The sequence below is a fragment of the Penicillium pulvis genome, assembly GCF_028828015.1.
Source record: "Penicillium pulvis strain IBT 33274 chromosome Unknown contig_1_segment0_segment0, whole genome shotgun sequence".
Lineage (NCBI taxonomy): Eukaryota > Fungi > Ascomycota > Eurotiomycetes > Eurotiales > Aspergillaceae > Penicillium > Penicillium pulvis.
This window is the reverse complement of record NW_026643074.1, coordinates 3460497-3472513: the sequence shown is the minus strand read 5'-3', so window position 1 is coordinate 3472513 and position 12017 is coordinate 3460497. Positions and strand designations below refer to the sequence as shown.

Sequence of the window (12017 nt, the reverse complement as noted above, 5' to 3'; positions counted from 1 at the left end):
AACGATATGAAAAGTGGAGCGCGGGGCAAAAACACGAGATTACATCTTTTTACGTGTTTTCTTCCCATTTGATTCAATTCAATTTCAATTGTATAATGGAAATCCTGAATATATGAACTAAAGCGAACTAATCTACCCACAAGGATGAGTAGCGCAAGGCAAAACCGGATAATGCAAGGCTGTGTAGATGTGTTGTCACGCCGGATTAGTGTTCCTACCGATGATCCGAAGTACTGGATTCGCCGCGTTTCAAGATATGCCAACACGACATGGTCAAAATGCATGCAATAACGGTACTTGGGGAAGAAAGACTAATAATAGGTTACGATCGGGTTTGAATTGCCGTCCACATCCCTGTAAACTGGAGCCAAGCAACCACCCATCATGACTACCGTCAGCCTTCCTCACTTCCTTCGCGCACGAAGATCCACAACAGGTATTGATACGTCGCCCCGGATTGATACCGTCCAAGTCCTGAGGGCTGCCAAGACCGCGCTCGAGCAGTGAGCGATAACGGTCTGAGGGCCGACCGTGCCGTGCCGGTTAGCACACCGTTTCAGGAAATTTTGCCTTGCGAGTACATAAGGAATGCGTGGATGAGTGCCAAGGTAACAGTATTTGTATAGATCAGAGACCAACTGGGGCGATGGAAATCCATCTGCCTGAGTTCCTGCACGTAATCATGTCGGAAAAAGGAAAAAGGCGGAGTAAGTGCCAGATTCCACCCGATTTCTCGAAGCCACGTTGACCACAGCAGATTTCCTAGTGGATGTTAGATTGGCTCAGAAATAGTGGATACTTTTGTTTTTTTTTTCATTCAGCCCCAGATCCACATGATGGGTCGAAAAGCCAGCCGAATTTAGAGTGATGTCGTTTCCCCAGCCTCTAGGTTGTTTGAAGTAAACAATTTAAGTGTCCCACTGCCCGGCAGAGTAGATAGTGCCGGGGATTGCGTATCATCTAAGGCTGTGCTCCAAATATAACAGGTTCGCGCGCCCGCGATATGCCGTGCAGATCGTATGGTGAAACAGACAACCTCAAACTTCTCAAAAGTGAATCAACGAAGTCGTAAAAGAAGGTCACGCGTCGTGGACTAGAAGGGCCTTTTTGATCCTTCAAACCTCGACGGATCTTGAAACGAGATCTCGGTAGCAACATATGGAGCGTGGCGGGTTCCAGACACTCGTATAAGGAGTAGCGGCTTGCTATAGTTCAGCCCTGAATCCACACTATTACCGGTAAGTGATGCCGTACGGAAAGAGCTGCGGAAGTTAAAAGTGGGCTAAAGTAGGCTGATCCTGGGCTGCTACTGGGTCCGATTCGAATCATTAGTGCCGTTATATCATTGGTTTTGGCATTTCAGCTCGCATATCTGCGCCACATCTCTAGCCGCCAATTCGGCAGCTCGGAAATGATGGATGGCATCAGACGACCTTCCTAGACAGGAGTATGATGAATATCCGATATATTGCTTGCTCATCAAGGTCACGCGGTTTTGAGCTTCAACACTCAACGGGTCAACGGACCATTTACCCACTCAATCTCCGGGGTCTACTGCACCATCGCAGCAGAATTGGCATATCTCGAGGTCGCATGACCTCAAAAAAAGTATCGTGACTTAGAAAACCATCCGATAGACTTTTCGCACGTAGAAGATTGTCTCTGATCACCGACGAAAGGTGCCGGAATCTCTCGGAGTGAATTTCGGAGAGCTCACATCAATGCCCTCGTGCAGATCGGATCGAGCGGTGAGATATGAGGTGACGGGCACGAAGGTTCATTTCATTGGTGCCTGGATAGCCTTTTCCCATTTGAAAAATCGTCATTTTAAACCGGACTGGGAAGCATCGTCGATCCTGGACGGTAACACGCCATTTGTCGGTGCGAACCATCTCCCCTCCTGCCACTGCAGTGTAGCACAACTGTTATCAGGCCGGGACCGGGGAACAGGAGCAGGATCAGTTCTGGTGAGTCACATGGGCACAGCCAGTTAAATTGTAGGCGCGAGGCTCGCACCTTGGGAGAATTGTGATTCGGGCCGGGCTATCCAGCCACGCGACGCTATTCGATCATTAACTGGATTTCTCAGCGAAAAGACGGGCCACTGCATTCGTGGAGGGCCCGAGGATGACAGAATGACCCTCTTGCAGGAGAAGGCTGATAAGTGGGGAATAGGTAAGATCAAAGTACAGGAGTTTATTCAGCATCGAAGACGCATCGAAGAATCTAAATGGGGCTGTGCGGAGGGGTGGCTGCAGGATGAGACAATGTCGGGACTGAATGTGCCGTGTAGAGACAAGTTGAGGGAAAGCTGACCTGTTCACCGATTCTTTCCAGGATTTGGGTTTTGATTGCTTTTTCTTCAAATTGCTGGGAGGTCAATGTCCGTACGAGGATCGTGCAGCAACACGTCCACAGGTCAAGTGGCAACGAGGTTGTGTATTCTGTGGAGGTATCAATCCACTCTTACACCAATAATTTACCGACAGTAGAGAATAGAGTTGCTCAAGATGTGACACTTGAACAAAACCCAAGAATTGCACGTAAATCAAAGTAAAGTATCCGACTGGTTTGCGTGTAACCTGAGCTTAGATGCCGATAGATAGGTCCAAAGTAGAGAATAAACCCAAAATGAGGCGCAACGGTTCCATCCCGCTGGGTCTTCCTGAATGTAGTTAGTCTTGGTGTACAATGGGGGTGTAAGCTGCTAAGACCGGATCAATGCTCGGATCCGCCTGGAGATCGGGGTAAGGGAGATGAGTCAAACTTCCTGGAATGCCCCTTCTCTCCTGAAGATCCGACCCATGATTTTAGATTTCTAGCAAATTTGATTTAATTCTCAAAATTTTGTGTTTGAAGAAATCACAATAAAACTACTTTAATCCCTGTAACCCCTGAAGCTTTCACGGTGAATGGCGGACTTTAGGTCCCCTGGTTCCTATTAGCTGATAGCTGTGTACCGTTAATGAACGTCAAGTTCCCGCAGTATGAGATACCATTTGATTGAGGTCAATACCGGTCAAAAACCGTAATACATCTGAAATCCGAGCGCCATGTGTAATATTACCGCTTGCCATACCATGTAATTACTGACGACCAGAGTGGGCTTTTTGACGCACGCCTTCATGATGTCATTGGCAATTCATCATCCCGTCACCAAGGCATTGGAGAGATGAAGATAAGATGGATGGTAATCTTATTTGCGGGAACCCATTCTTGTGCTTCGAGGTGTCGTATGATCAGTAGCTAAAATTGGGCCTTATTGTAACATTAGACTAAATCCTCCGATAATTACATCTAGTCCCCGCAGAATCACAAGGACAAAGGGGGAAACAAATGTTAAATTTAAATCTTTTTTTCCCACCGACGGTTCCGTCCCATAGGGCAGGGACGGCAAATAAAGCGGGGTTTATCTAGGGCTGTTGATCGTAGCAAGGAGCGGCTGCGAGATTGACTGGTATTACTTACATGCGCATCACTTGTGCAGGGACTCTTTCATTTCACTCCTGGTCACGCTCGTGATTATTTATTTAGATTGTCTATTCGGATGTGGAGACTAATTCTTTGTCCCTTCGACGTTCGAGTTCATTTGCCACCGAGAACCCCTGAATCTAATAAACTGGAAAAACTCGTCAAAGGAGAATCGAATAGTCCCCCTAAGTCCTAGGATGTTGAGCATGCATGACTCCTTACTAAACTCGATTGGGGTGTGAATACGTAGACATTTTTCTGGGGCTCCATGGATACAGCTACCGTATCTTAAGTGATGACGAATTAATACCATTCAATACCAAGAACGACCCTGTCAAGTAGTGGGTCCAGTTCACGAAAAGCGCAACGTTAAGCCCCTCTTCAAGCCAATGGAAGAAACCAAGAATCTTGGAAGGAATCATCCTCAGACAGGCCCCAATTAATCCCCAATTAGGTTAGTGAGACGCCTAGTATGGAAAAGTTTTTTTTTCTTTTTCTTGATGTACCCAGTTTCCCGGTTCCCACCTTGGAAGCGACTATTTTAGGATCATGATTGGATCCTCTCTAAATTGCAGGTCACGAGAACAGATATCGAAATCCAAGGCAATATTAAGGCAACGAGGTACATACTACATTAAACGAGGAAATAATATAGTGAAACGCATAGTCTTCTTTTCCAGGGCGAGCTAATGAGGAATATTCCGCCACGGTAGCCACGATAGTCCCCTCTTTTCCCGCCCGCGATCATCACGATTGTCGGTCGGTCACTCCATTATGCCTCACTCTTGGCCGCTGACTGGTCATTGAGATGCTGAGAACAGACAGCGATACGGGGAAGCGGTCTGATGAAGCTCTGACCTCAGCTCGAGCACGTGAGACTTTCATTCATTGACTGTTAACGCCTATGGAGTATATTTACGGACCTTTTAGATCCCTGCTTCAAGCTCTCCATCTGACTGGTCGACTAATTTGGAAATTTAGAGATGACGAAAATGTCATGATGCTTCACTGATAACGTGGCGTCGCCCGCATACGTTGTCAGCTAGTTATGTTCTAATCTTATCGACCAGCCGAGGTGGTCAAGCCGCCACAACCGCTCGACAGTCTATGATAGCGCGCACGGATACGTGAGAAACCCCGAAATAAGAAGATCAGTGACAGGAAAGTTTCCGTTCTCAAAAGTGAGTCATCACCACGTGAATAGCCTTACGAGAGAGGTGCAGCTCTGCAAGCGGGTATGTCGACACGTTGATCTTAATTGGGAAACGTGATCCCGGGGCGCGTCGTTATCCGAGGACCGCGTACTTCGGGCGGTTCCCGGGTGTCATATTGTCAAAGTGTGCCGGGGTGAGGGACATCGATTGGCACACAGTCGTTACCTGTTACCTGGTCGCGCTAACTGTTTCGCCCTGCAACGGGTAATGCAGGCATGCAGCGAGGATCAGATCAATGAGGGGTCGTCAAGACTCAACGGGGCGACCTTCCTACCCGGATAGAGCGGGATGCGACTCAACCGGAAAAACAGAGCAAGACCAAAGAAAAGCAAGAACCAAGGAAAGCACAGCTGGCCAGCGCATCAAGTAACGCGGGGCTCAACCCCCGCAGTGTACTTGACCGCTATCAGAAAGTGCATAGCGCGGCTTGTCGCATTTCGGGGGCCTATTCTGTATCACGAAAGGCTACAGATACGGGAGCTGACGAGTACCCCTCAATGGTATGATAACTACGATTGGGGATGATTACTGGTAGACCTAGGCTATGATATTGAAAACCCTACAGACCGCTCATTTGTAGATGCGGTCAAGAAGCTGAAGCGAGGGGGAAAAGGAAATGACAATCTCCACATTAAAGACCGTAGAGCACAAATAGAAAAAGGAAGCAGAAAAAAGGGAAATGAAAAGAAACTAAAATCATGATGCTCCTCCACTAAGACGGTTCGTCAAAGAACGGGCTCCCAAACATCCCGACGATCTTGAACCGGCGCAATGCGGGGATCCACTGAGCTCCATCTGCACCGCCCAAAACGTTTCACTGCCACTCTCCAGCCTCACAGGGTTCGCAAGGACAACCTGGTTGGTGTCTTGTTTTTTCTTGGTTTCGGTCCCGCGAAAATGACGGTGTGCCGCTATCCTTATCGCCTTTTGTCTACGTAAATCTTTCTGCAGGGTAGGACTCGTTGGACCACCCCCCTTCTCTGTACCCCACTTACTAGTCGTCCTGGTCGAATAGGAGGGAATGAAGATGTGCATCGTGATCGACCGTTTGTGGCACACACCCTCGCGATTCTTCTTTCTACTGTCCGTGGTACCCTGTTGGGCAGAGATAGGGGCCTGACTGTTGAACAGAAACATATCCTATCGTCATGATAAGATTACAGGGATGACAAGGTTCAATCAAGTTATGAAGGTCTACGCGATCAAAACGCAGACGTAGGAATCCGAGGGATCCGCATCGTCTTTCCCCCAGGGACCAGAGTGTCGGGGCAAAGAAATACATGACATAAAGGTACTGGAATGACGAAGTGGGGCCTCATGTAATTGGAAAATAGCTACCGGAGCACAAAGCACAAGGCGACTCAAAAACATGGCGAGTGTGGGGGAATTGGAGCCCGGGAAATACAGTATGGAGTAGAATGTTCACACTATGGAAGTCTGAATGGAATAGAATGCCCTAGAGCTCCACTCAGAAATCCTCCGACATCCCTTTTTCTCTCTTCCCGTTGCCCCTTGTCTCCTTTAGAAATCGTCATGGTATTTTTATTTTTGTTTTCAATTTACACGCATCTGAAACACTGATCGGCCCCCGTTTGGCCGATAGCATTCCCCAGAATGCAGAGGGATCGGCCAATAACACTCATGCATTGAGATCTACCGGGGTGATGGTTATGGTTGGCGTGCCAGTCATTCCACATCGTCATCCCATCTCCTACCCAAGCTGGTTGGACACGATGATAGGATAATTCAGGGATGTCTGTAGCTGATAGAGTCACACCGTTTGTACCTGAATACCTAAAGCGAAATTGCTTTCTTTAATCCAACTTTAGGCCGTTGCTATGCGTTGTCCTTGTCTCTAAATTATTTAATCGAGAGCGTTGCCCTCGTGCGTTTCTTTTTTATTTCGCCCCAATTGACCCTTGCCAAAAGAAGAAAGATCTTTATTGTCTCCAATATATTTCTTTTTTTTAACGCACTCTTAAGCCTCATCCTGGCTATAGATAGACACAATACGCCGCTGTATTTGTGTTCTTGCCACCAATACTCTCTGTGAAACTATCTCGAGGTATATCGAAACCACAAATACACTTTTATCACCCTATATTCGACTCCGATTCCAAACGGGACTCGAGCAAGGTTCACAAATCATCTTGACGACTGAATGACCGGAAACAGCATCCAAAGTCAAAATTACGGGGAGTTTCCACCTGTAATACCGCCGACCCACTGAGATCCGATACCAATGCGGTACAGGTACTGAGTACGGAGAGCACACAGCGTAAGTACCAGTACCCACTCCAGCTTCAATTCCACGGCGGAATCGCTGGGATTGATTCATTTGCATTTATTTTCCCTTTTTCCCCCTTCCCTGAACTCTCATCTTCATCTCTCATTCCTAACAAGAAAACAAAGGACAACGCCGGTCTTGTCCTGTTCGATTTCTTTGATCCTTTCACCATCACCGTTACCATTACCATTACCGCCTGCACCGCGCATACCTAGTGGCTACCACGTAACCGTGCAGCAACGGATCAGCTCACTACCCAAAAAAGTTGTGAAATTATTCTTCAAAAAAGGAATATTAAATTCAACCGACACTAAAAAAAAAAAACCAAAATCCCCCAAATCCAACATCAGCGACTCCTCAGCTTGGCCAATTCGCCGATTACTGGTTTTTCCTCTTTGGACGGCCTGCATCCACTGCGTTGGCAGTGTCGCAATTCCCGTTTTTTCCTCATCGCATTCGCCGCCTTCAACTTTGCGCCGCAAAGTTCCCTGCGCCCTAGCACGGGTACTCCCATAGCTCGTTGGATCGTTCATACTCGTCAGCCAATCGAAGGATCGGAGGGCGTGGAACTAAGGTCATAATCCCTGGACTTTTTTTTTTCTGACTACAGCTTGCTGGCGCCGCCTTCCGAACACGCGACTGCAATTTTTTGGGGCTCTTCCTGATCGCCGGGATTGAACCCGCATATGCGCGCATCGCCGGCCTCTGACCTGTGTTGTCAACCTCGTCTCCACTGAGCACACGGCGCATTGCCCCTCCCTGGTTCGCCCAGTCGTACCGCGATCAATTGGTCCATATCGCAACCGTTCAAACCTCCCCCTCTCGCCTGCAGTACAGCTTTCCCCACGCAATCGGCAGATCGACGAAAAAAGAGGGGTCACAGTACTGGCTATCATTGGGAAGTTTCAGCTGGGTTCCCCAAAGAAGAAAGCTACATACTTGCGGACCGGAACCTTGGACTTGGAGATCATCCCCCCTCCGGTCTGATCCCTTTTTTGCCCAAGGTGACGTCTACTGTGGCTAGCATCGGGAGACTCTTTCTCTCCTGAGAGATCAGCTATTGCAACGGGGCCAGTGCCCTTTGCAATTGTTATCTGGGACTTTGTCCTGATCCTGAAACTCTTATCCAAGTCTCCTGATTCTCTCGGCTTTATCCGTGAGGTGCTCTCCGGTAGAGCTCTCCGCTTTAAATCCCAGTCAGGCCAAGATGCAGAGTTCAAAAACGAGTAATCTCTGCTGAGGAACGTGGCTGAATCATCATCTCTGCTTTTCTGACTGTGTCAGGCTATTCCGTTTCTACTCTGGTCTCGGATCGCTTTCCAACCCTAGCTTCTATCAACCCTTGAACGGCCGGCTGGTTTCCTGCCCTGCTACCGATTAGCCATTTATAAGAGTCCGGGTGACTCGGAAATTGGCACGGTTTACGACCCATCAAAAGATTTTGTCCTTATCGACAGCTGAGCTGTCGCCCTGATAACACATTAGCCGCCATGGCATACACCACGGCAACCTCACCACCGGCTCTGGATGCCGACACTCACCCCAGCTTAACACTAGCTACCTCCTTCCCTCGATCTACTACTCTACCTCATGTTTTTTCATCTCTGCCCACTGGGCAGAATCCTTCTTCAACGCCCTCCTTCACCTCCTCTCCTACGTCTACTCCCGCCTCCGCATACTTCGCACCTGGCACACCAAATGGCTTCACACCCGCCGGCACTCCTCTACAACCGCCGAGTGAGGGACCCCGAGGCCGTAACTTCGAATACCCCCTGCAGATACCTGCTCCACTTGAGCTTGGCGAATCCATGATGGGGGTACCTGGCTCCACAAATTCTAGCGATTGGATGGCTCCGAGCTCCAAGGGACCTGGTCTGATGCGGAGAATCTCTCGGGGTGCGGCTAACAAGCTGACCCGACGGAGACAGTCTGCTACTCAAAATGACAAACGAGACCGAAGCTCCGGTCCCGTTATCATGCGCCGGCGTAGTGACAGCAAGACTGGTCCCCAGCCCGTCCGTGAATCCGCATTGGACTCGAGCAATGAGGATGATGCTAGCGAAGCTTTGGACGGCCTGGGTCCGTTCGCTGGTTCTGAGCCCTCTAGCCTCCGCAGTGAAAGTCGAATGGCATCCGCTCGTGAAGTTGGTGCTGCCGCTGCTGCCGCCGCCGCCGCTTCCGTCGTCGCACCTAAAGTGGACTCCGCGCTGCAGCGTGGAACTATCTTAACAAAGCTCACTAAGAAGCGCCGCAAGCAAGTCCGCTTCTTCTTGGACTTGGATGCTGGAAAGGTCTTTTGGGATCTTTCGAACCCCGCGAAACGCTTTTATATCGACGATATCAAAGAGATTCGCGTGGGTGCTGACGCCCGCAATTACCGCGAAGAACATCAAATTCCTGAAGATGCCGAGCGTCGATGGTTCACCATTGTGATCGCGGACTCGGGAAGCTTCAAGGGCCGGACAGTGAAGACCCTCCATCTGATTGCTCCGACTGACCGTGTCTTCGAGTTGTGGACTACTACTTTGGAGCACATTGCTCGGTACCGGGTCGGTATGATGGCCGGTCTGGCCGGCTCGGGTCAAAGTGAGGCTGTGATTCAAGCTCATTGGCAGCGTGAGATGACACGACTATTCCCTCAGGGACCTCGCCCTGGAGAGGAGCAAGGTCTTGACTTCTCCGCCGTCGAGAGCGTGTGCCGCGGTCTTCACATCAATTGCTCCAAGAACATGCTTCGGGCACAATTCGCCAAAGCAGATGCTACTCTCAACGGCAAACTGAACTACGATGAGTTCAAGGATTTCCTTTGCCGACTGAAGGAACGCAGAGACGTCAAGGAGGTTTACAAGAGTCGCTCGAAGGAGCCGAAGATCGGCATGACTCAGGATGAGTTCTTCGGCTTTCTTCGCGATGTGCAGAAGGAGGACGTCGACTCTGATCGTGATTACTGGGTCGCTCTGTTTGACAAGTTCCTTCGCCGATCTAGGTCTCGTGGCTCTGATGCGTCTGAAGTGACCCCTACGCCGACTTTAATGACCCTTGACATGTTCTCCTCTTATTTGGCCTCTTCAAGCAACGGTATCTACGCGTCACGTGCTCCCCAGTCCCGATTCGACCGCCCATTGAACGAGTATTTCATCTCAAGCTCTCATAATACCTACCTGCTTGGCCGTCAAGTTGCTGGAGCTTCTAGTACCGAGGCATACATCAGCGCCCTTCAGCAAGGTTGTCGTTGTGTCGAAATTGACTGCTGGGATGGCGCCGATGGCCGCCCAATCGTGTCCCATGGACGAACCATGACCACCAGTGTCTTGTTTGCCGACTGCATCACAGTCATCAACCGATACGCTTTTATCTCGACCGATTTCCCCCTTATCCTTTCTTTGGAGGTGCACTGCAACCCGGAGCAGCAATTGGCTATGGTCAAGATCATGAAGGAGACTTTCAAGGAACAACTGGTCCTTGAGCCTATTATGACCAATTACTTCATTCTTCCATCTCCAGAGGAGCTCAAAGGACGTATCTTGGTCAAGGTCAAAACTTGCGACGAGTTGCAAACTGACTCCCGCATCGACTCTATCAGCAGTATGGGCACTATGGCCACTGTAAGCACTGTTGGCACCCATGGCCGGAAGCGCAGCTCTAGTTCGCCATTCGTTCGCCCGACCCCTCCACCTGAGTCCCTTAATGGACCGGTTCAGTCACTTTCAAGCCCTCCTACAATGATAGGTGCTATCGATGGAATTGGCCCTCTCATCTCCCAAGACAGACGCTCACTCACAGCAACCAGTTTCAGCAGTGCCACCGAGGACAGTGATGGAGCTTTGATCTCTGCACACAGCGAAAAGAAAAAGCGACGGCGCCAAAAGAGCAAGATCACCAAGCCTCTCTCGGACCTTGGTGTCTACACTCGTGGCTACAAGTGGCACAGCTTCTCGTCTGTGGAAAGCAGGAAATACAACCACATATACTCCTTTGCTGAGCGATCATTCGAAAGCATCTGTCAGACTCATGATAACAAGGTTGCACTGGAAACCCACAACCGCAAATATCTCACCCGCGTATACCCTTCAGGTTTCCGACTTCGCTCCTCCAACTTTGACCCCAACAAGTTCTGGCGTCGTGGCGTTCAGATGGCTGCTTTGAATTGGCAGACTTACGATATTGGAATGCAGATGAACCAAGCCATGTTCGCGGCTGGTACTGATCGCACCGGTTATATTCTCAAGCCTGAGAGCCTCCGATTGCCAGTCCGGGATAATGAGAACCAGAAGCGCAAGACGGAAAGACGATTGGTCCGATTCTCCGTCGACGTAATCTCGGCGCAGCAGCTCCCTCGCCCTCGTACGATTGGTCCAGAAGACAACATCAACCCTTACGTCGAGATTGAGATCTTCAGCGCTGATGACCGTGGCCAGAGTCTTGCGTTTGGCGAAGGCGGCATGGATGCCTCTGCTCGCAGCGGAATGTCCGGTATTGGATACCCGCATCGTCGCCGTACAAAGATCGAGCAGAGCAATGGCTATAGCCCTGTCTTTAACGATCGGTTCAAGCTGTCTCTTGAGACCAAGTACCCCGACCTGGTGTTTGTGCGTTGGACCGTCTGGAGTTCCTTGGATGGTCGCAGCGCCGGCAACAACAATAGCGTGCAATTGGCCACATTCACTGCCAAGCTCACCAGCTTGTCTCAAGGTTATCGCTACCTGCCTTTGTACGACGGCAAGGGTGACCAGTATCTTTTCTCAACATTGTTCTGCCGGATCTCTAAGGAGGAACCTGTACCTGTCCAACGACTAGACCTGGAAGAACTACGTGCCGAACGCATGGGTATCTTGCGCCAGATTGGACAGACGGTGTTCAAGCGTTCCTCATCTACCGACCGAGAGAAAGATCAAGCTCAGGACCGGAGTGAACCAGTCAGTCCTGAAGAAAAGGATAGCTCTCCAAGCCTCACTCCAACCGTTTCCACTACATCTACCTCATCATTCGTGCCTTGAAAGGCCTCTCCACCCCCTCTACATCCCTCTCCCAACCTAGACTTGAAC

General features: G+C 49.8%; 1 protein-coding gene across 1 annotated transcript; it reads left to right on the top strand.

Annotated features, from left to right (window-relative positions):
• Positions 1 to 8462: 8462 nt before the first annotated feature.
• On the top strand, positions 8463 to 11969 carry N7503_004264 (putative 1-phosphatidylinositol-4,5-bisphosphate phosphodiesterase Plc1; the record flags this gene model as incomplete). Its single annotated transcript, XM_057063811.1, has 1 exon — positions 8463 to 11969. The coding sequence occupies one exon, from the start codon at positions 8463 to 8465 to the stop codon at positions 11967 to 11969; it is 3507 nt and encodes a 1168-aa protein (XP_056924726.1).
• Between the last annotated feature and the right edge of the window lie 48 nt (positions 11970 to 12017).